General features: G+C 35.2%; 1 protein-coding gene across 1 annotated transcript in view; it reads right to left on the bottom strand.

The window, feature by feature from the left end:
• The window catches only part of LOC105225496 (pleckstrin homology-like domain family B member 1), a gene marked incomplete at its 5' end in the record, with an annotated part of 28542 nt that extends 3586 nt beyond the window's left edge, over positions 1 to 24956 (bottom strand). Inside the window, 7 exon segments of the mRNA XM_049455029.1 lie at positions 1750 to 1960; positions 4476 to 4584; positions 4643 to 5562; positions 5637 to 5836; positions 5907 to 7921; positions 10610 to 10724; positions 24917 to 24956. Coding sequence (XP_049310986.1) covers positions 1750 to 1960; positions 4476 to 4584; positions 4643 to 5562; positions 5637 to 5836; positions 5907 to 7921; positions 10610 to 10724 — 3570 coding nt within the window.
• Between the last annotated feature and the right edge of the window lie 1610 nt (positions 24957 to 26566).

Raw genomic sequence — 26566 nt, 5'->3', positions numbered from 1 at the left:
TAGGCACCATGCAGGAGATAGCAATTATTAGCTTTGCTTTGAAAATTCAACATCGCGAATACTCTTTTGAGCATCAGTAAAATTAATTAAGAGCACCTCAATGGACTTGAAGGTTCATTAAGCACAATATATTAATCCAGGTTTAATGTTGTATATATGTATATTTGTTAAGTAATTATATCACGATACTGGAAGGATTTTACTTTTCACTGAAACACAATTATACCTTCTTTCTCTATGTTGTTAAAACCTTTTGCTTACTTTGTACGAATAGCATTCGGAGAAACAACTTTGGCGAATTTTTCCAACAAGGCAAACTTTTCCTAAATAGATATGTATATCGTTTAAAAATATTCTCCGGTGAGTAAGAGCTAACGGACTATCTGAGAAATAGAAATTACGCGTCTTTCTCGTAAAGCATATAAACACTATATCGACGGACATATATGTATGTACATAGCGATTTTCACAAATTCTCCGCGTTATTGAAGAATTTTCCGCTCTCAAAATTATGACTAATTAATAAATAAAATTAGGATGAGGGTGGGTCTACAAATATTCGACTACTCTAAGAAATATGTACGTATGTACATATGTAAATATTAGTAACGCACATTTGTTCGTTACCAGTTTTGCACCGTCTATTTTTCATATTTTGCCTTTCCGATATGTTTATGTGAAATAGTAGAAAATGCGGTAATTCACGATTCACACAATTGAAAAGTAATTAACAGCTTTCGGTGTTAAAGTTAGGTATGATGCGAATGAAATTTTAAAATATTTACATACATATGTATTAATCGCAAACAAATTGAACCAAACATTTTGGAACGGTTTAGAATAAGTGATTTTAGACACTTTGCCTCAATGTACGGACACACCTAAATTTAGTGTGATTGCTAATTTCTACTATAATTCATTGATGAATACATACATATATGTATGTTTATACATATGTATCAAATAAAATTAGCTAAGGAAGACAAATTAAATTTGTATTGATTTATAATTCACCATTCCGTGGCCAAAATGAAATGAAGCATAATGAAATAAAATTTAAATTCTCAGAATCTGTTTAACAACCGCCTGCGGAAGTAAATATTTACCCCTCGCGCTCAATTACGTTTGTTCCGTTTGCAAGCTATGAACAAATTGGCGCGTAATTTTGTGTTTTGGTGAATAACAATTCGCCAGCTTTTATATTGTTTTATAAGACGTATTGGGATGAAAACAAACTCTGAATTTATGTTTGCATGTACATATCTTCTACGTAGGTATGCAGGCATTCGATCATTAATATGGGTAATGAGTTATACGTGGGATTGCCCCCGGTTAACGTTTTATTTTGAATTAGCTTATGTGCCATATGTAGTGTTTTTTGTTTACGCATTTGAAGTATAAACAAAAACACATTGTACCAACCGTTGAAACATACTGACAATATAAAATTAAAGATTTCATAGAAGTGTTGATTAATCTTTAAGGTGAAATATTATCTATAAATACTTTTTAAAAAGTATTTGCTTTCATACGCAGACAAAAATGAGTGCATGATCACTAACACCACTTATGACGAAAGTAATTTTTATGACGTTGGAATATGTATAGTATTATTAATTATTTAAAAATAGCAACGCAGTCTAATTTCATTGATTTTATTTGAGTGAAATACTTTAACTTTTGACTCAATGGCTTTTAAAATCATAAAAGCCAAAGCTATAATACCAGCGAAATAACGCCCAATCTTACCTGACTAGATCGATCCGCTTGTATTTTGTTGGCTCCCTCGTTAACGCCAATTCGTGGAGAAAGATTTTTTCCATTTCCGAATGTTGAGTTCTTCGTTTGTAACGAACTCACGCCCGCTTGGATCTCCTTGGTGGTTTCATCGCTTTCAGTACATTGAAGTTCTCGCATTTCAGCTTGATTTGAATTGCTCAGAGCATTGTTGCCGCTATTGCTATTAAAAGAATTTAGTATTAAAAAATTAAATAATATTTAGTATTAAAAAATATACTCGTATGTATGAGAATTTGTTCGTATCGATAAATGGATAATCATAATTAGTGATATCTCACCCGCAAATCAACCCGCAAAATTTATTCATTTAAAATTTTATTTTTAATATTTATCGATTTGTATGCTTCGAGAATCAAGTTAATAGGCAAGTGTAAATGCACCGTTTATTATTTCCGTCGGCATTTAGCACTTGCAGAGAGTACTTCGTGATTAAAACCTAACAACAGTGATACTAAAGTATAAAACATTTGTGCATACACCTCGCCACCCATATACGCATATACATATGTATGTATTAGCATATACACAAATACATATATATAATTCGGAATAAATCGTATAACCATTGTTATTTTTACCTATACAACCACAATAGACTAGTGTTATCATAAAAACGTTTAGTGATAAGAAAATTTTATCAAAATGCCTCAAGCTATGCGAAAACCGATGAAGACTTGCCAAGAGAAATTTAACAAACTACACACATACTTATGTAAGTACGAACACATGAACTAAATGATCCATATATCAAAGTAATGCCCTTACACTAAATTATTTATTGAAATGCACGAGTAAGCCAACTATGCTGCTTAGATTGGATACTTATTTACTTCAATTTTATTTGAGTTCCGTTTGCCGCGTTTTCGCAAACCATTAATGTAGCAATAAACTTAGTATACAAGTAACTGCATTTCAAAACAATTAAAATTCTAGCAACTTCCATTAATATGCACTGAATTCGATTTATGTTCGTACATGAATCCGACCTAAATTTTTGTTGTGCACCTCTAGTACATAATTGCAGTCGATACACATATGAACTCATACATGATGCGATTATGTCAGACGGTATTCTCTCTCTGAGTATTATGAAATTAACTTTATTAGAAATGAACACTGATTTATTTTCCCCTCATGAATTATTAAGCGCTTCACTGATGGGATCCAACTGTCACAACTACAGCTCAGCTTGGTGTACAGGCAGTCGAACCTTTGTTATTGCATAAAACACACACACTTCACTGCTACTATCCGACTTTATTGCTGAACCAATTGTGGGTCTGCTTTGACTGTACACATGATTGTACATTTCACCACATTAAGTTTGTCTTATGACTACACAGAGCTGTGAGTAATAATTTGCACAAGAAGAAAAAATATCACCAGGAAATAAGTATATGGCAAGAAGTTTCAATTAATTTTTTCATACAACCGACACCTCCGATCCGGGTTTCTACCCGCATCTTTGGATATTTCAGACCTACTTATATACATATTCGATTTCGAATATATTTCTATATTTGCTTGGCATTTATTGCTAATGTAAACATTGTGCACATACCAACGCTCAAGCACATGTATGTATGTACTCAAAGGCCTTATCGCAAAAGCTCACAGATTAAGATATGAGTATTTATTAACATTTTTGGAATATTGAAGTGGGCGGGAAGAGGAGGGTACAATGTTAACACAAACGTTATATTTAAAAGTGCGTGAAACGTAACTTCGACAAAATTTTAACAAAAACGCTATTAGAATGAAATTTCAATGTTCAGCTTGTTGTGGATGATGAAACAAAACAGTAATTTACTTTCAGTTTCATTAAAATCAAATTCGTTTAATAAGTTGGCAATTGACATACATATGTGCATGTCGGTATTATGAATGAATTAAATTTTTTATAAAAAACGTAGTAATATGCACTGCGATGAACAGACATTGTTAAGAAACTTTTTCAGATGCCATATTTTTTTTCAATGTGATTAGGTTCACTAAACCATGTCGACTCAAATTGTCACCTCATGCGATTTCTTCCAAACTGTTAGAGAAATATTTGATACTACACGACTGTTTTGAATTAATAAATCGGCGGCAATAGGCTTCGAAAATATCGTATACCCACAGCAGTCGAGTCTACACAAGCTACATTTTCCATCAACGAAATAATTGTATTATAATTTTTCGTATAAAAGAGAAAAAATTGTTTCACTGCCGGTGGCATGCAGTCGCGAACACTGGTCTCATTTAACTATCTCTCATGCGTATCTTATAAAAGATCCTCCTCGCAGTAATACATGCCAGCGTGGGTTAACAAGTGCAATAGTTGAGGAACATGCACACACATGAATGACCAACCAATTGAAGTTAATCAACATAACTCTATTTAATACGAAAAGGGCAAGTAAACCACTTTTGCAGTTCACACCCTCACTATCATACATAATTTTAAATTACAACAGTCGCCCTCTAATTTATGTGTTTGTGCGACTTTATTTTAATGAAACTTTATTTTTGCTTTTTAAGAATGTCAACTAAATAAGTCGGGGAAAATACTAATTCGATTTCAAGAGCATTTAAAATAACACTCTCTATTTAGTGTACTCCCATATAGAGTGGTCCAGCAGGGAAAAAATAAAAATTAATTACATGCTGTTAAAGAAACCATAGGGACTTACTCTCTTTCGCCATTGTTCAGTTGTAAAAGATATTGAGCGCGTGCTTCATCATGGCATTTCTTCTTCAAATCAATGATTTTCTGGCGTTCATGCTCGATTACGTGATGACCTTAAAGAAAAATAATATTATGAAGAACCTATAAATAATAATAAGATATGTTACACACCTTGCTGAGCCAGCAGCAACTGACGATTTCGTTCAATTTCCTTGATACTATCAAATATTCTAGTACTAGCACCTTTTGTTGAAATCGGTGCACTACTAGTCACTTTACATATGCGGTCAATATCATCCTGGGAAGGCACACGACGTTCCAGCGGATTTACTTCAAAATCATCGGTGCCCAAGGAAAGATTAAATTTTACCCGCTCATTGTGCTGATCGCAATTTGGCACATCAAGTTTGCCATTCAATATGGAATCTACCTCAACTTCAGTACTCCTCCGTATATCGCTTGTTGCATCATCAATGTCAACTACATAAAGTTGCTTACGTTTCGGTGTACTTGTGACTGGGGCTTGCGGTGGCAGTTCGATTTTATTATTATAAAACATATTCTCATTTACGCTCTTCGACATTACATCCTCCGTGGTACGCTTTGGACAAAGCAATTCGGCGGAGCCAAAAAGAGATTGTGACATAACACCCGTCGCCAGATTGTTCTGCAATATCGGTGAGGCGGAGGATGTCGTACTGATGTCTTCTTCGGATGAGTTAACCTTTAAATCACCAGTTATGTCGCAAATACTATTTTCTATCGCCTTTAGGTATTCCTGTTCTATTTTAAGCGAATTACATGCACTCACTAACTTTGATTTTAAAGTTTTTGCATGCACCGAAATATTTCCAAGGTCCTGTCTTTCCAGATATTGCAGCTCAATGCGTTTTTCTTTTATTTTCACAATCAAATTCGCTTCTTCGTTGTGGAGCTCCTCGCGGTAGGCGTGCCACTCAGATTCTTCTTCCAGATACTGGAACTCTAAATCTTCAAATGTCTTTCGGTCATTTTCCAGCGACTCACTTACATTGTGCAGTTCTTCTTTGAGGCAATCATTGCTCGGTTTCTGCTGTAACATCGACTTTAACCTATTTGCAGAGACGTATATATATGTATATATATATAATATATAGAATATGTAAGTTAAAAAAATTATACTCACTTCTTCACTTGATCTTGCTTCATTTCAATTGATTGTTTCAATTTAGCCTGCTGATTCTCCTCCATAACTCGTGTGGCGTTCCGTTGTGCTTCAAAACGATGAATCTTGTTCTGTAAAAGCTCAAGCTGCGTTTCCAATTCGCCCACCGAGCCACCAACAGAATTCACTTCTGCGTTCACCAGCGCTTTTTCCATATCCAACTGAAATTGTAGGAAATAATAATAAATTCTTAAATTTTAAAATTATCGATGAATTAAACTAAGCACTCACCTCTCTTAGTTCCTCCGATTCCTGTTTTTGCAGTTCGGATATTTCATTTTTCAACTCATGGATTCTCATCAAATGCTGTTTTCTTTTCAGCTTAAGCTGATCAATGCCTTCGCAGCCACTCAGAACCTGCTTGGATTTCAATGCTTCTTCAATATTATTTTGCACAGTCGCAACTGATTTTTGTAAATCAAAGGATTTAACGGTGCCACTCTTACTGAAGTTCACTAATGCGCTTTTGGAGAACATTCGTAGTGCAGGTGCTGGTTTCTTTTGTAGTTTGGGCGAGTTTTGCAGCGAATTCGATTCGGGTAAGTTCAACGTGAGATTGTTAACATTTTTATTCGTACGTTTTGCTGGCGACTGTTCAGCGGAAACCGACATGGATTTCACAGCGCTGGTTGGCTGGTATCGACTGCTCTCCTCGATGGCTTGCATTTCTAGTTTAAGTTTTTCTTCAAAGGTCTTGATAAGTTGCTCATATTCACTCTGTTTTGAAGGCTTTGGTGCCACTGGGGGTGGCTTTGCGACAATAGGCGTCTGACCATACACACTACTGAAGGAATGTTCCTTCTTCGGTGACATGCATGTCGTTCTAATTTTGGTGCGAGGACTTTGTGGCACGTACTTGCCAATAACGACATTTTCATAGCCAGTCTTCGGTGAACTGGGATCTTGTGTTTGCCCACTAATTTCAATTCGATTCTGAGTCACCAAACGCACATTCTCGTAACCAGAGGAGCTGGGAATGGAGGCTGAACTGTTATGTGGTTGGGTGCTGAGATTATTATTACTACCTGAGACAGATTGTTGAAGTTGCGAACCAGATAGCTCAAAGTAGAAGGGAGACTTTTTGTCACGTGGCAATGAACCATTTGTTTTGATCCGGTTTTGAACTATAGGCGAGGAAGTAAGAGAAGCAGCACAACTCTGATTTTGTCGATCGGAATATTCAGTACATATTTTTAGCATATCTTCAAGGCATTCATTCTCTGAAGTACTAAGGTTCGACAGGTTCCTACGCTGCATGCTTGGTGAACTCTCGTATTGCAAACGATGCAACGGCGACGAGTTTACAGAATTGCTATTAATTTCAGTATTGACTCCATTCATAGGATAAATCTGTAAACCACCATAGGTGCCGGGCTTCGGATAGCGATCGTAAGCAGGCACATTGTGGTGATTCACACTATTGGTTGTGCGTAATGGTGTTGTATTATTAACCTTTGCCAAAAACTCTCCACTTCCACAAGCACTTGTATTTTGTATGAAATTCGACGTGCTCGGAATATTAACATAATTCCCCGTGCTGTTTTGGGCTCCTCCTCTTACACTATTGTTTAATTGATTATTGCGTACAGGACTTGCATTCTTATCGTTGCGATGATTTTCAGCCAAATTTTTAGCAAAGTTTGCATATTTCTGACCCAAAACATCCTTGGCTGGCATATTCACCGTCACCAAGTCAGCGGCAAAAACCTTCGGGCAATGTAAGCCATTGATGTCAATCGGCGCTAGAGCAACGTTGTTGTATAGCGATTTATTGCTGCCTAGCATGCTTTTTGCGCTTTCTCTACCCATCGACATTGACATCTGTACATTCGACATAGGGCTAATATGTTCCTCGTAGAACGAGTCTATGGCTAACGATTGGCGCACATCTGCACTTCCATTGCTGGAGCTAAGGCTTTTCGTTGAATCGCGTCGTGGCACTTGAGTGAAGTCTATTTGGGGCATTGAAATGCGTTCATTCGAACCCATGGTAGAGCGTATCAACTGAGCCTCGGCTGGATTATTGAACCGCAAATAATTTGAATTACCAATGGTGATCATAGCACCCTGCGTTAGGTTCGTTTCATGCGTGATCTTCGTGCCGTCGATCAGTATGCGGGCATCCTGTTCGGGTACTATGGTTACTTCGTTCTCCTCACTGCGATAGATTGTACAATGAATCGATCGGACCCCACTACCATTCAGAGATATACTGCAAGTGGAGGCCGAGCCAATAGTCATATCACCTGAAAGCGAATAAATAGTTATATAGGTACTTGTTAACACTAAATACAGAGTTTTTAAAAAGCTAATAACAACGCAAATCTCATTTGTAATAAATGTGCGAAAATCAATTGCTTCAACTTATTTTAAAAGCGTCTTCGGCGTAACTTATTTGGCAAAATTATGAAGCTACCTTTGCAACAGCAGTACTAAAAGTGAGATCATAAATTCAAATGTTTCCATACAAACATAGGTGAGTTGTATACATACATATGTACATAAATACATATACATACAAGTATGTCGCACATTTCGTAAATTTCGAACACATCGTTTTAATTATGTGAATGTGTATCTTGTATTTGCAAGCATATGTTTGCTAAATGTTTTTATATTCGTAAAAAGTCACAAAAAATCTAAAAAGCGTAAGCATAAAGCTTTTTGATTGTGACCCCTAGGAACCCGAACTTTTGATAAAGGTAAATTCATACTCAAAGAAATGTTTACATAACTACAAGTATGTGGTATAAATATATGAACATATAAACTATTGTATGTCACTACGCTACCTTATACTTTTTAACTTCATAAATATAAAGCATTATTCACGCTTTTTTCTTTGGACTCCACTCAATGAAAGCTTTTCATAAAAATCTATTAGAGGTTGGGACGCCTTTTAAAACTCAAGGAACTACCTTGCAATTCGAATGAAATCTAATTTATATAAGCATATAACAAATCGTATCCACCTCTTCTATGTTAAGGTTTATGAGGCTTCTTCTCCTATTTGAGGTTCACATAATGACAGCCGATGAGTTGGAGGATGCAGAAGTTCCAAAGCTTCTTCTTTACAGTAATACATGTTGAGATTCACCATTACATGCCATCGTATAGATATGTACATGAAATCCACGAAACTGTGGTTTCTATGTCGAATTGTTGAAAATTTCTGGCGTACATTTTTCTTACATAATGTTCAAGTACTAATAAGACAAAAAACCGCTCAAAGTAATGAAAATATTGCTGCCGTTCAGGCAAGTCTCGCTGAAGAATGCCATTTGTCGATTCTAAGACGTTATCAAGAATTGTCTCAAACCTCAACCTGGCAGATTTTGAAAAAGTATTTGTGCTATCATCTGTATAAAATTGATCTCACTCAAGAACTGGAGCCGTTGGACCACCGTAAACGTTGTAATTTGCTGATAACTTGAAAACGATAACGATTAAAAAAAATCATATTTTTCGATGAGGCTCACTTTCATCTGAGTGATGCGGTAAATAAACAAAACTGCCGTTTGTGGTTCGAAGCAAATTCATAAATTATTCATGAACAAACATTACATTCACCTAAATTGACAGTTTGGTTTGGTTTTTGGTCTGGTGGAATCAACGTTTTGTACTTCTTGGTGACACCGTTACTGACAATGGAGAGCGGTAGAAATCGATGACAACCAACTGTTCATAGCCGCAATTGGAAGAAGTTGATCTTGGCATCACTTGGTTCTAACAAAACGGAGCTATGTGCCAGAAAAGTTTGGAGATTCGATTATTTCAAGAAATTGTTATGGCCTGAAAGAAGTTGTGATTTAACACCATTAGACTACTTCTTGTGAAGTTATTTGGAGTCATTTGGCAATAAACCAGACTCAAGCTTTAGAAGTCAATATTAAACGAAAAAGTACTCAAAATTTGTATTCATGAATTCGTTCCTGCAAAAGAAGTCGTGGAGAAACATTTGAATTTCCTTAACTCGAATGTCTTTTTTTAAAGAATACTCTTATTGAAAACACTCTATACACATATTGTATATGAATTGAAAATATTTCATGTTTACTATTCGATTAAGCACATACTGTTTTCCCTAGTATAGCGTAATAGTTGCCCGAAGTAAGCAATGGTTCAAGGTTCTAAGCTAGTTAGTTATTACAGAGAATCTTTTCCCTGCCAGAAAGGAAGGATTGGTTTACCCGTAAATATCGGTACACCAGTATTAGAAAGATATTTTAAAATCAGTGTTGTCCAACGTGACTGTGTGCACGTTATGCTTGTGTTGGTTATTCTAGCGTCAACTCATCGCAAAATTCTTCTTTGCTTGCCTACGAAGTTGAATACAGTAGCACAATCGTGCTTTCACAGACACTTGTCGCGACATGTTGGTGTGAGGTGTCTGGCACTGTCCGTGCGCTATTATGCGCATAGGCCGTGGACAACGCTGTTTAAAATAAATTTGAGACTTCAGACAAGTATTTGGAATAAAATCGATTTTTTTCTATGAGTTCCACTTAAATGTTATCTTTAGGCACTCCGAATTAATTCCACTGAAATTCATTTACTAATCTATTAAGCGTTATCAATGACATAAACTCATTTGAGTTCCAGTAATTGAAGGTATATTCAATGAAAATTATCTATGTAAAAACTTCGAACTGGCGTAGATATACCCGTGTATGCGTATGTACTATAAATACATACACATACAGTAATAAATATGAGTTATCTATACCAGTTTTTGCTTTTAAAAAGTTTTACCGTTTTTCTAATATTTTATACATTGAAGCACATGTACAAATTATATATCCGCATTTATTTATGTATGTTTCAATTATCTTGTGTTAAGCTTATAAAATATCAAGAGGTTTTAATTGATTTAGTCTTCTGATTTTGACTAAAAAATTTCAAAATTGATGTAATATGTGATGTTATTTTGTTACCTATGGGTATGTAATGTATGGTAACAGCTGTGCTCAAACGTCCACCTCCCAAACTGACCAAATGCGGATCATTGGCAGCAACTCGCAGTGTAGGATCCTTTTTCGTTAACGACATCTAAAAAAAAATAAAGAATAAATAAAAATTGGTGCATTGTGAAATAAAAACAAAATAAAATTCAAAAATATTATAAATTTTATTTTATAGATACTTTTTTATTTTTTTGAAATTTTAAATATTTCAGCTTAATGAAATTTACCAAGCAAATCTTTTTGTGGCAGCCGATATTGAAACTGTAATTTCTCCAGATAATGCTCAAACAGTAACTGTCAATCGGTATATGGAAAAATGATTACCAAAAGTGCTCTAAATGATGAAATATCAATCAAATAATATTACTATAATTCTTGGAATGCAAAAAACTTCAAAATGGAGGATTGTACAGTGAAGGGAAATTAAGACATTAAAATGAAAAAAATATTTTTATTTTTTTATTTTTTAAAGCAACTAAAAGAACTTTTCTGATTAAACTTAATATAAATGTAACGGTAATTTTTAAAAATTTAACAAGTTTTTATTTCAGCAAAGTCTGCCACTGACTTATCAGATCTTGTCATGCCATACCAAACAACTCAACTACTTGACGAAGATTGGAAAAACAATAGAGTAAACTTATTATACGAATTTGATCGAGATTAATTTTAGTGGGGTAATGTAGCACCATAACCAAGGCTCACTATTTTGGGTTTCTGTATTTTTTATTGCAAAAAGTTATTGTGCACACAAATTTTTACAACAACAACCACAGCAGTTAAACCGGTAATCCTTTTGAAGTACCTCCCGGAAATATATGAGATTGCACAATACTTACAGAAAGCTTGTGAAATTTATGTGAACAGATTTTTTTCTATCTTTCATTAGACTTATCCGTGTCAGCTTGAAAATAAGCTACTACAATGTTGTAACACTCATTTACGTTCCGTTGCACTTTAGAACCAACCCGTACAAAAACCTAAATTGGAATAATAAGGAACGCACACAAAAACAAACCTATAAGCCACTACGATTGCGACGTAAATGTGATAAACGAGAAGAAAGGTGGTTGGAAACTGTTTTTACATGGACACAGCTGATACGGTGACACTCGCGCCAACTGTTCACCAACACTGGCATTTGGCGTGTGCGCAGACGCAGACGCAGCACAATTAACGCATCTGAAGTGCCTGAGAAATATTATTCAACTTAGAAATAAAACCGTTATGAAACCAAATACACATGCGTATTATTACGAGTATTCCTTTGAATACTCCCATCTCAAACACATCAACTGAGAAAACGGTGTGAAAATAAAAGGTAGGTAATCTACAAAAGGACGAGAGAAAAGGGGAGATTTAAAGGTGCACTCAAATTGTTGCAATACAAATATGCATACAAAAGCCGTGGGGAACTCTAATAAATATTAAAAAAATATATATATTTATGTATGTATAAGCATATAATAAAATGGAGTAAACAACAATTAAAACTTTTTGAGTCACACCAATCGCAAGCAAAATATAATAAGTATACAATTTATAAATATACACTTTGATAGTAATTTTTCTGGCAGCTAAAAACTTCGGAGTCACGAAAGCCAAATAAAACACGTATTGGAGGTATACATATGTATGTACGTAACTACCATATTTATATCTAAGCTTATGTTTTGTGTCTCGGTGACAGACGGCGTTTGCATTTACACTTACGGCATCATTCGGTTGATGACTCATACTCAAAGGTATGTGTAGAGACAACCAAAAAGCAGGTAGATAAAACGGGCAAGAAATAATCTCAAATTCTAATGGAAAGCGAACGTCCAAAGAAACACCGAATCAGCGCGTCCATTAAGTACTCGTCCTACATACATTCATTCATTTATTATATGTCTACACCGGCACAAGCCCAATGCCCAAACCCAAAAATCAGACAAATATTGGGCAAGCAAATGAAATCAAGCTCTAATAAATATTAATCCACATTCTAAATGTTTAAACAAAGAGGAATACACAACCACATACATATGTATCGGTAATCAATGATTACTATTTTTACAAAGTACCAGCAAGAACAGATATTTTAGACTTTTATTGATGGAAGTGATTTGTGGAAGAATCCTCTGTGGGCGGCACGTGCCTATCCAGCTGAAAGCAGCTGCTGCTCTTACTTCATAACACCAGCCCTTCCACAGTGTAGGTTAGTCCACGTGAGAGTGGTTGATGATGCGAATTGGCAATTCAAGAGCGCACATGTGATATTTATTTATATTGTGCACAAAACCCTAAAATGTGACTCCCTCATTTACTAACTCACTAGTTCCGCACGCGCCATTTGTTTCAAGGCACAACGGGGGTGTACGAGTATACACAAGCTTGCAAAAAATAATAAGGTGGCAGCTGCATTTTCTTTTCTTTTTCTGGTTTTAATATTATTTGTGAAAATCAATAACTACGTTCAGCTGATATTGTGCATGGAAGAAAACATATATGTATGTTGACGCTCGAACCAATAAACACGTGCATATCGATTCCCGTCGTAATTCTATTTTCAAATAATTATTAATAGTCAAAGATTTTCTATTTCAAATCAGAGGGCAACGCAATAAAACAATATGCTTTGTAATAAATTGTGCTTAAATACGTGTTTCTTGTACAACCTTTGAGGAACCAAATAGTATTACTGCTGTAGATACTGTGAAGGTTTTATTAGGGGATTTAAGGTGAAATTTTAAACTAAAATAAAGTATGTAAATTAATACCGAACTCACATTTTCTGTCAGAAACTTTCGAATAAGTGAATGCCGTTTCACCAGTACTCACATCAAAGCCAATAAATCAACTCATTTCTCTTGATTTCTTTGTCACATGGACAGGGGAATGTGATTGACTTTCTTCGATGAAATTACTGCCAACACAAAGCACACACTGACACGCATTCTGGAAGCCATCGTGGTGTAACCCGTCTTTGATGAACAGCGAAATTCAACTGATGCCGGCCAAATATGGCGCAAACAGCCGGCTTATGCAGTCGGGTTGATAACGAGCCCGATTCCAAATGAGTAAAAACCAAGTAAACAAGTCGGCATATGCGTAAACTGTATACAAATACGTAAGCGGAGAGGAAATTCACTTTTAACTACAAGCAAGTCGGCAAATGATCGTATAATTCTTTCGTACATACATATGTATTTACTAGTGTACACATTTACGCACATCAACGACCTTGCGGAGAATAATGATATTTAATTTGATATATATTACATATGCAGGTATATGGTATATACATTTTAAAGCAGCACACATTCACATACTCGGTCGGTCGGTTGGCTTCAGATGAAGTTGCAATATTTTGTGTGGTTACACTTTTCCAAAACTTTTCGACCAAATTTACGATAATAGTTATGTGTATTCTTTATGCAAAAAACTTAGCAAATAAAACAAATCAAGTTTTACTTTCTATAAATCTACCCGCCTTAATAGATAGGTAATTTTTTATTATTTCTTTTAGTCCTATATATTGATGTCTAAAAAATGATTAAAGGTATAAAAAGCTCAGTCAGATTCTATGTATTTTTAAAATAACCTCAAATAAAGCAGCTGGATTGGTCTACTTTGCTGACTTACACTTACAAAATACATAAATTACAAAAAAAAAATTAATTATAAATATCGCTTTAAGTTAAACGAATACGGCATATCAAATATAAAATAATATCAAATACTGAATTTCGTAAACACATAGAGCTTTTGAAGTGAGCGGCTGATTACGCTTACGTGTTACAAAATGGGCCCTTTCAGTTTTTTGCAAACCTAACCGTTTGAAAGATATTAATGGTTGAAATTTGACCATGAAAAAATACCATTTCAAATTACAATGATATTTTAAGAAATTTATTGCTCTATAAAAATACTTGGGAAGCCTTTTTTAGAGGTGTTTATCAACCAATTTATCAGAATAAGAAGCGAAAAAAATCATTTTTGTACCCACCGAAATGTACATGTAACATGACCGAATAATGAATAATTTGTTATTAATATTGCCTTATATGTATACTGTGATTATCATTTGCTCTTTTATATAACTTTACATATCATCACCTGAAATGCAAAATAACGTATCATCAAAAAATCCGAAATTGAGTGTCTTTTTGATTACACTTCACTACTTCAAATTACACACATAATATTACATATGTTCAACATTTTCAGGTTCTGCGGTCAGATATAAACCAGTTTTAACCAATATTAAAATTTTGTTTCCCTCATGTTCTATTTTATTTCGTGTTTCATTCATGCCACTTTAAATTTCCGAAAATGTTGTTACGTTATTTTGCATTTCAGGTGACGATATGTGTATGTATTTCCAAATATCACATTATTATTACTCCTCTTAAGACTTTGTTTATTCAATAAAGCTCGTCATACTGAGCTTTGACAAATTTGGGTTAGGCGTTTAAGCGGGCGGCGCTATTAATCGAAAATCGAGGTGTGTGGCATATGGTATGCGGATAATTTGCGCTTGCAAACGTTATTAAAAATTTGTTTGTACGAGGGCTGCTATATATATTTCTGGCCTAATAATGAAAATAGGAATATTTATCAACAAAAATAGTTTTATTGTTTTTCAAAATATTCTCCATCAAGATTTATATACTTTTGCATGCGCTCAAACCAATTTTCGAAGCACTTTTTCCACTCCGATTGAGATACCTCCAAAACATGGTTTTTGAATGCTTCAACAGTATCTTCTGGCGACGAAAATCGTTGACCGCGCATTATTTTCTTGATGTGTGGAAATAAAGAGAAGTCATTGGGTGCCAAGTCAGGGCTGTACGGCGGATGACCCATCAATTCGACGTTTTGACCGGTCAAAAAGACGCTGGTTTGAGCCGATGTGTGAGAGCTCGCATTGTCATGGTGCACAATGATTCGTCTTCTCTTGTTCATTTTTCGAATTTCTCCGAAGACTTTAGGCAAACAAATGGTGGTGTACCACTCAGAATTGACCGTCCTACGTTGCTCAAGCGGAACAGTCGCCAAATGACCAGTTTTGCCGAAGAAACAGCGACCATTTGCTTCAAAGTGCTTCTTCCACGAACAACTTTCGTTGGATTCGGCTCGTCTTGGAAGACCCACACAGTCGATTGCTGTTTTGTTTCGGGCTCATACGCATAGATCCATGATTCGTCACCTGTGACGATCTTATAAACGTCTTTTGAAGCATCGCGATCGTATTTTTTCAGCATTTCTTTACACCAATCCACACGAGCCTTTTTTGAGCGATTGTCAAATTGTGCGGGATCCAACGAGAACAAACCTTTTTTACGGCCAGGTGTTCATGCAATATCGAATGTATGCTGGTGGGAGAAATGCATAGGCATGCCTCTATCTGAAGGTATGTTACATGACGGTCTTGCATTATCAGTTCACGTACGGCATCGATGTTTTCTGGCACAACGGCTGTTTTTGGACGACCTTCACGGAATTCGTCTTTGAGCGAGTGTCGGCCACGATTGAATTCGTTGTACCAGTTTTTCACAGTGCTATAGGATGGTGCTTCATAGCCCTACAAAGATTTTAGGTATATATTATATAGCAGCCCTCGTATGTGAAGTGCCTACGAATGAATATTGATACAAAAGCAAACGTCGAAGACAAGTGATTCTTATTTTGGCAAGAGTCTTGATGTACTACTATGAACAAAAAATAGTAAGACTTTGTTCATAATTTTAAAATTCTTAATTTATTCTTCAAAAGCTATGTCGTATCCCTCAAAATAATCCCCCTTAGCCGCAATACACTTCTGCTAGCGCGTAGCGATTCACGTTTAATGTCTTCAATTAGTTCAAAACGTTTACCTCATCGCGGTCGTTTGAGTTTGCTTAATAGTCAGAAGTTACACGGAGCTAAATCGGGCGAATACGGCGTGGTTGCGGTACGAATTGGGTTGAAAATTTGGCGAAGAACGCACGAAGAGTCAATGCAGTAGGCGACAGGCTATTAACGTAGTGCAAAAACCAAAAGTTGTCGGCCCATAATTTATTTTTACGAATAGCTTCGCGAAGCATAACACCCAAATAGTATTCTTGTTGATAGTTTGGTCGGTCGAAAAGAACTTGGAGTGCACCAAGATCCAAGACTCTTCGAGAGTAATTATACGTTTCCTGACATCCCGGTAGTCGGAAAGCATTGTTTCACAGACGTTAACGCGACACTGTTTTTTTCGAAAAATTGAGTGAGTTTGGAACCAATAATGCTTTCACTTTTTTAACCCAAATGATCTTTCAAAAAGATTTTCACTGATCCTTCCGATAATCCAAAGATGTCAGCAAAATCTATGACTGTTAATCGCCAACTGCACTTTATGTGCATCAGAAAGACAAGCGTGTGTGACTAATGATTATTTTGATGTGACATTGACACATACAAACCTAGAAAAAAAGTCGAGCGAAATTTAAATTAAAAAGTCCTACTATGTTTTGCCCGCAGTCGTTAGGATCGAACGGGTGATGAATTTTATATGTATTCAAAAGCTATCGTTGCTTCCCAAACAAAATCGTTATTATAAAATATGTTTTTATCTTCGCTTGGTCGAGATTTTAAGCCGACGCACCCGGCCACAAGCATTATGTTATTTACTTTTCGTTATGTAAAGTATGGCAAGTAAACACAGTATAAAAAAGTTGAACATACTCTACATAAGAGAAAAGATAAAATTAACTTAATCACTGCTTGAACAAACTTACGATTCTTGTAACCTGTTCTAAATGTGTATAATTTTGGTAAAAACTGAGTACCAGTGACGTAGATGGTGTAGAAAAATATTTCTATAAATGGCGACATGCAGTATTTTACAGTCTGCTTCAAAACGTGTGTTAGAGCAAAAATAGGCTTTAATCAATAAATAAGTACATATCGTCACCTGAAATGCAAAATAACGTAACAACATTTTCGGAAATTTACAGTAGCATGAATGAAACACGAAATAAAATGGAACATGAGTGAAAAAAAAAATTAATATTGGTTAAAACTGGTTTATATCTGAGCGTTGAACATATGTAATATGTTGTATGTATTTACATTCTTCCCAATGAAAGCTCACTTCGCATAAAAACGAAAACAAACCTTTGAAAGTTTGGAAGAAAGTTAATGCGAAAGCGATAAACTCCAACAATTTGAATACGAAGTATAATAATTTTCCAAAACATGCATTTTATGCTTGGTGTTGGTTGGTTGGTGTATAGAATAACAACTTGATCCGACTTAAGCTACTCTTTACAACGAACATATACATACATATATATTATTTAAATAAGCTGCGAAACGAAAAATAATTTACGAACTAGAAGTGGCAAAGTGGTCTTGCCTTCTATATTTTTAATGACTAAATCAGGTGAGACACAATAAACATGAAATCGAATATTAAAATAACAAACACAGAGAAACAGTCAAAAGTTTTTTTTGTTTATATTTGAGTGCAAAATAAAAATCAGAGCCACAACCGCGAATAAGGCGTAAAATCCAATTAGTATGGCTCCCGATCTTATGTAAGGTAAGTTTAGGAGAATCTTTAAGCTAAATATCATCTTTGGTAAAATACATCTAGTATGCCGTCCACAGACTGTTAGACTAAATAGTTTTGTGGCTGAATTTATTTTTAGGTAATAATGGCGCCCTAGAATAGAGGCATATTTTGGCACCGAGACACTAAACAATGCACATTATTTATGAATTGTTGGTAAATCAGAATGTTGCAATTAAAAATTTTCGCCAACCAGATAATCATTACATTTAGATGTAAAAGAATATTAGTAGGTGGTATCGGCAAAAATAGATTAAAACGGGTCGATACTACCTAAAACTAGGAATGGAACTTTTTTATACCTTGGTCTAAGCCTCATATCCCTCATATAAAGAATTTCGATCCTCTGGATGACGTTTCCAGATTATCTCAATATATAAAATTTAGCCTCTTCGGTCGAATAAATATCACATACATATCACTCAATTGAATATGTTTTTAATATAATTTTAGTTGACACGAACTTAAATATAGCAATAAAACTAAGATTGGTATACTCAACGAATTTAAGGGAGGAGCCTGCTTTAGAGGCTTCAAAAAAATCGATTTTTTGAGGAGTTTTTTGGGAAGGAAATAAATAAGGGATTAAACTTCTGGGGCTTATAGTTATATATTTAAACATCATTCACAATTTTTTTTGGATTTAACCCTTTGCGACGGTATTTTATTATTTTATATATGGGTGTCATGCTAGTCGGAATTAATTTTCATTGAAAAAACAGTAATACACAGTATGCAAGATTGTGAAGGAAAATTTAAATTTATTAATTCTTTTCAAAACTTAAGATGCATGTAATATAATAATATGTTTAAATTTATATTTTATAGTTCTTCATCTTGTGGTATCTTTCAAAACAGTCTCCAATGTGAAGCCCTGGTTTTCGAGAACATGTGTCACAAAAAAAGTTAGTTTGGCGTTTTCCGTCTGAAATTTTTCTGTTTGAACATATGGAACAATCTTTACTTTTTACATCTTCACCGTGCCGCAATATATGGAGTTTGCCATTTAGCCTTTCCTCTGTATCTGAGGAAAATATTTCATCATGAAAATCAACTACAAGTTGTTCCATCAATTTTCGGACAAACATAAAATGTGGCATCAGTAAATTTCTTTTTGCCATTTTATTAGGGTATTATCTTGAAATATTTTAGGAAGTTAAATCGTCAAATCTAAGTTAAACTCAACTTATAAAATATCAGTACCTTCGATTGAAACGAATCGGCAACGGTAAAAAGAGCTTTGGTGGCTGAGAGCAGACATACGGTCGCAAAGGGTTAATGCCAAAGATAATAAACTTTGCCGCAATTCCATTCGACGTTTAGTTATTTTTTTATCCTGGCCGCCAATTAAGAAAAATTGTAAAAATGAAAAACCGAGAAATCGCGCGTCAAAGTTTTCGCTTTCTGCCCAATCTCTCATATATCTGCTAGACGCTCACTATTTTCCTTCTAGCTTCGAAAATATTTCAAATTCTTATCTAAAACTTTGAGGACATATTCTTAGATTATTTCTAAAGTGATTAAAGCAAAAAACCCGATTTCTTGAAGCTTCTAAACATAAAAACCAATTAAAGATATAACATAAAAACTATAGTTAAATTATGAAGCAAAACCATTGGTGCAATATAATTGCTCTATAATTTATATGCAAATCTAATTTTTCTACTATAGACCACTATAGAAACTACTACTGTACATCATACTGCTCAACTTGAGAATAAGACCGGAATAGCGACATTTGAACATTGTAAACAAATGATATACATATGTATGTATAAGTACATACGTACATAATATTAATTGGGCTAATTAGGCTTTACCGCATCAAAATAGTTGAATGATCTTTCTGAAAATTATTAAATTCAATAACAATTGTATGATCGCATAGGAGTGCTAATTGAATAGCTCTCATGTGTTATAAAAAGCGAGAGTAAAGAGCGAACTTGATCTAAAGGGTGGGCCATACAATGTAAAATTTTAAATTTAAAGACAGGGCGTAAAAGATTGAGTGTAGCGTTTGCTGTATGGCACGTAGCGCCGTGCTGCTGGAACGAAATGTTGTCCAAGTCTCCCTCTTCAATTTGCTTGAAAAAAAAAATCGGTTCGATTCGCGATATCGCTCACCATTGATGGTTACGGCGGTTCCTTCTTCATTTTCGAAGAAAAATGGGCCGATGATTCCACCAGACCAAAATCCACACCATACAGAGATTCGTGCTGGGTGCATTGGCTTTTCAACGATTATGTGCGGGTTTTCTGTGCCCCAAATGCGACAATTCTGTTTGTCAATGCAACCATCGAGGTGGAAATGAGCCTCGTCCGAAAAGATGATTTTTCGGTAAAATTGACCATCTTCGGTCAAAAGATCTTCTGCCCAATCTGCGAATTGTAGACGGTTTTTTTTCTAGTGAATAGCGACCCATTTCGTAAATTTTAGACTTTTTACTGAATATCTGTCACTTTCCGAATGGTATTTGACGTTTCCAATGTCGAAATATAGATAATTCAACTTTAAAACGTTGATGACACACCCTATACATTCACAAAGAAGCAAGCCTGGCGATCGAGCCACCAATTAAGTGTATAATATTCAATTAATTAGCGTATATTTCAGAAACGATATCTTAAGCGGTTGCAACAGGTAATAAAGAGTGGTTCCTTATTTGCTGATGATAAGACAATTTACTTATACATACATACATGTATATGTACAACTTCAGCTGAAAGGTCGTTCATTTACCCCGCATATTTTGCTTTAAGCTGATTAATTTGTATTTAAACGCCGAAAAATTAACATATATTGTATACAGATCACCGCCACATTTCAGATGCACTCAAAACAATGTAATGAATTCTTTTACCAGGAAGTTAAAAATGCTCCACACTTTTGAAGAACAGAAGGTTATTGGGATTACACAAGTACATTGATATAAAAAGTGTTCAATGTAGGTAATTTTACTCAAATTATGTATATTTTTTACCGCTCACTTTTGACTATATACCATATAGAGTACAATGAAAGTGTTGATTATTCATTACCGAATCATCTGCAGTAAATCCAGAGAGTGGCTTACTAGTCGACCTACGTTTTTATTTGGCAGGTTATTATTTAAACTTTTTAAAAATGAAGCTTGAGAAACCGAAAATAGGGTTTGGATAGTGCAGCAGTACCATGAATTCAGACACAATTTCGGCGAACGTCTCCGAGTAGATGAACAATTATATTGTTGGCAAACATGTTGCCGAATCTGGAAGTATCGCAAGGAAATGGCCTGATTGCTGATTTTAATCTAAAGGGAAATGTAGAAAAGCCAAATTGCCGTAAATGAAGTGAACTTCACCCAAAACGAGTCACTGTGCGGTTTCATGAAAGTATATTGTTACGCCATACTTCTTTGAAGAAAACTGTGTAACAGTAATGTAAATGAGCACCGTTATTTAATGATATTGAATGAGTTCTTGTACCCAGAACTCCGCCGAAGACGTATCCCTTACAATAGGGTTTGGTTCCAGCCAGATGGAACAACTGCACACATAGCCTGCCGGTTATTGCGGAGCTCCAACGAAAATTTGAAAACAACTTGAAAATGGGCGGAGTTTCAGATTCAGCCAGTTAAGGCGTTTCCAACAATTCTCCTCGTTGAGTGATAGGAGAAATTCACTCCGAAAATTTTATAAACGAATTACAAATATTCATTGAAATGTCGAGTGGAACGGGGTGGAAATAAGCACGCACCAAATTCAGCTGTTGCAGTTGCAACTGAAGAAGCGATATGTGTTCATAATTTCAATTTGTTTTCGAAATATCAGAACAAAGGAGTCACAAGGTGGAAATTTCTCAGAAACGCAACTTGTGATTTTTGTTAAAAAATAATAATTTTTAATAAAAAATGTACGGCAATTTAATGAAACACCCAACACAAATGCGAATATACATATATACTTCTCTCTGCCTGTCTCCTTAATTGAAAATTTCAATTCTTTCAATCAGTTCTCGATTGGCAGTGATGTCATTTTCATTTCAGTGCATTTTTACGCATTCAAATAAATGTGCAAAGGAACGGCACTGTTGCAATTTATGCATTCTGCTCTTGTATGAGAATGTATGTATGTACATGAAGACTGACTTCATTCCTCAAACATTAATTGAATATGCAAAACAAAGGAAACACAACAACGAAGCACAATAAATAAATAAATGAAGTCATAATGAAAATAAATTAACAGTTAACAGTGAGTTGCAAAATGTAAAGTAAAAGGGGAATTTGCATATAAATATATGTAAGTTCGGGCATGGATCATGGTTAATAGAGACTCGTGTATATCATATTCATACATATGTACTACATATATAAGAGCAGTGAAGGCAAACAAGTGTGTAAGTTTTTGAGTAGGTTCATCGACGCACGTACAGACATACGTACATATATGTACGTATGTGCAAAGTAGTAAGTGAATACGGGTCAGTTAAGTGGGGGGTGTTCTGAGCATGTAGGACTACCGCAACGATGTTACTACTAACTGCCACATTGACTGACAGTCTTCCGCCAAAAAGGGGGCATCATTTCACAGCACTTAGCCCTGAAAAGTCAACAAACTTTGCTCACACTACGGAAAGAAAAAAATACGACTAATTAAAATCATATTTATGGTAACCCTTCTTTGCATAATGAAGAAATGCAAATAAAAGTATTATACTATAATGTAATATGTATATACAAGGTCTGTCGCAAAAAAAACAGGACTGTTAAAAAAACAACAACAATTAAAATGTACGGTATTAATATTTTTCAAAAGTTATATTTTTTGTCAAAAAATCAGTGACAAGCGTCGACCGATGACACGGCGCATTATCGTGGCAGGACCCTGACTCACGGTATTGTGGTCGAGCACGACGAATGCGTGACAAAAGACGCTTCATAACACCAAGGTAAAACACAGCATTAATCGTTTGGCCAGGTGAGGCGAACTCTCGGTGTACAATACCCTCGGAATCGTAAAACCAAATTAGCATTGTCTTTATTTTTGACTTCTGAAGACGATTTTTTTTGGCCCGACTTCTGATCGTCACAGATGTCCTCACGACCTTCTTGAAATCGCTTAAGCCACTCATGCACATTACTACGGGATAGGCACTGATCACCATAAACTTTTTTCATCATTTGAAATGTTTCAGTAAACGTTTTCCCCAAGTTTAAAACAAAATTTAATATTTGCTCTTTGTTCAAAATGCATTTTACGACCGATGACCAACGTTGAACACTTTTTGATCGATAGCATCGATTGTAGTTATCCAATTGTCTTAAAAGAAGACAAAAAGATGAAGAAGACGAAATGTCGACAAGAGATCAAACTTTTTATTTCATATAGCCACCAATAGGTGGCGCCAACAGAAACAGTTATATTTAAAAAGTTCTGTTTCTTTTGCGACAGACCTTGTACAACAAGGGTATAACTCTTTACAAATAAAAAAGGGTCCATATAAGAGCATGGTTTTGATCGGTCAATTTGTATAGAAGCTAGATGTTTTGATAATCTAATTGTTCGAAGATTATACCAATGCCTTGAATATAAAATCTTTGTTAAATTTCGTGAAGATATCCCGTCAAATAAATGAGTTTTCCAGTCAAGAATTTAATTTTGACTGATCAGTTTTTCTGGCAGCTGATCATTTATATGCAAGCATATATATTTTATAGGGACTCCGATGTCTCGTTCTAGGTGTTATAAATTACGTAGCAAACTTAATATCCCCTATTCAGGGTATAAATATGTATATTTATGTTTGGACATAGGCCCTAACATACCATATGTATGAAAGCTCGTATAATATTTAACAAACAGAAAAAGTTTAAGGCAGTGACCTCCAACAAAGCTAAAAATGGCAACAATTGAATATATTCCATCCAAGATTGCGCTGGCTTCGCCACAGTGGCACATTTAACTATACAAACAGCTGCATGCAGACTTTATTTACTGCGAATGACTTAATTAATACACAGAGATACAAAATAAATTACGCACAATTGGAATCAACTCAAGTGGGGCCCTTGTCCATGCATATAGGATATGTATGGAAAGTCTCAAGAAACAATAAACGATGACACTTTTCCAAACGGGGCAGTCTTGCAGCGTTTGTTGACTTTACAATGGACTCGTACACAGGTCCAACTACGTCAGCGTAGTAATCATGAAGCGGAAGTGCCACTTTTGGTTCAACACTTTGTTTTTTGTGTTTTAGTATCATAATTGTGGTTATTGTTGACATTAATGAACGTAACCGCAGTGCGAATACATACATACATGTGTATCTATATCTATATCTATATACCTATTAACTTATTGTGCGCATATGTAACACTCGCACTCAAATGTGAAATATGTACAAATATTTAACCGTTAATAACCTGTTATGGCCCCCATCGACCAACTGATAACCAAATGTTTTTGTCACGCACTTCTACAAACATACACAATTAAGTTAACTCAAGCAAACCATGTAATTCGCACTAAAAGCGGATATGTTGACCATATTTTATGCAAACTTCATAAGTAAGCATTTAAATTGCCGCTCGAAAAGGGCAGCATATGAACTCGAACTATCTCTAATTTAATACATTCTATAAATCCATATGTATAACTGCATATGTATATTTTTGTTACCAATGTTGTTATTTTTATAGTTCGCCTACCTTTATTTTTGCTCTCAGTAAATCAAAGCGTTGACATTATCTAGAATGGAAACAAAGAGAAATCGGTATAAGAAATCGTTACTCATAAGCAATTACTTTAATTTAAATTAGTTAATTGCATATACTTTATTTAATAATTGTTAAATATATTTATCGGAAGCGCTTAAAAAATACAATTTTTTACTGCCACCTTTAGTTTTTATACTATTGCAACATGTTGCTACAAAATAAAATTGTAGTTTGTTCACCCAACAGTTGTTTGTGTCACCTAAAACTAATCCAGAGGAAATTGTCAATCTAATTTCATCAAAATACCACACATTTTTACCAACCTAAAAGGTTTAAAGTCAGCTGGAAAGTCGGACATTATACAGGATATGTTAGAGGCAGAGAAAGGTCTGAGCTTGTTGTATTAACCTTTGACATTGGTCAGGTATACTCAAGAACATATTGTTAAGCAATATTATAAAAACACCTTGCTCTTTGAGTTTTATTATGGTACCTCACATACTATCACCAATATACATATAGGGCGTAAAGTCAACCGCATGTTTCATAATCCTTAAATTAGTTATGTGCGGTATAGAGCAAATTTTCAACCAATTTTATCCATTTAGGTCCAAAGATTTAATTTTATTCAGATCGGTATGTGGGTGCTTGAACAGTTATGTTGCGATTTTGACAATTTTTAGACCTGAGACGGCATACCAAAACCACTATTTGTGCAATGTTTTATCCCGGTTTATTAATTGGTGCTTAATTTGCATACTGGAAAGTGAAAGAATCGGATGGTATTTAATGTTATGTTATACGGGTAGGAAAGTAAGTGTGGTTGTCTAATTTTGACACCGGCTCCCATAAAACCCTCGGATTTCACTTATTCTCCCACCTTCATAAGAGGTATCGCAATGATTTGTTCTGTGCGAGTTTAAACCTATTAGTACAACATCGCTCTCTCGGACTGCGCTCATTCTCGCACGCACATATGTATGTAAGCGACAAAGGTCACGAAAGATTGACGTTGCCAGTAAATATAAATATAAGGAATATTTTCTTAATAATTTTCCACGCGTTGAAGGACACATGTGGCCTTCTTTAAGATATGAAGCGGATAAACCATTCACAAACTTCCTGCTTACTTCTGCAACTGCCCATAAGATTTGATCGAAAAGTGCAGACATCCACCCACATTTTCGCTGTAATTAAACACCCTGTTGTCGATTCCAGGGCATTACGAACGTTTGCATTTGCGAAATATCTCGCTTCCAACTAAATATAAAATGCTTCCCCCGTTTTGCACACTTGAGAGCTACGAAGCTGTATGCCGGATGTACATAAAAATCACACAATTTCACTGGGTACAGTTACTGCACACAAAGTGCCAAGGAAGCACAGTGTTTCTGAAGAACTGAACAGTAGCAATATGAAGTGAAACTGCAGAAAAAGCATGGTAGGCGGAGGGGCTGGCACCAAACAGCACCTTGAGACTGCTGATGCAGCCAGTTGGCTTGCAAAAATATTAATGATGATGCAGAATTGAGTGCCCACATGAACATACGAGCACTCTTATATATAGTACTTCAATGTTGAGACGTAAACCAGCAGGAAATTGGATTGTCGCTAGGAAGTCGATAGTAACTTTAAGGAATA

The sequence above is a fragment of the Bactrocera dorsalis genome, chromosome 4, assembly GCF_023373825.1.
Source record: "Bactrocera dorsalis isolate Fly_Bdor chromosome 4, ASM2337382v1, whole genome shotgun sequence".
Classification (NCBI taxonomy): Eukaryota; Metazoa; Arthropoda; class Insecta; order Diptera; family Tephritidae; genus Bactrocera; species Bactrocera dorsalis.
This window is presented reverse-complemented; position numbering and strand designations above follow the sequence as displayed.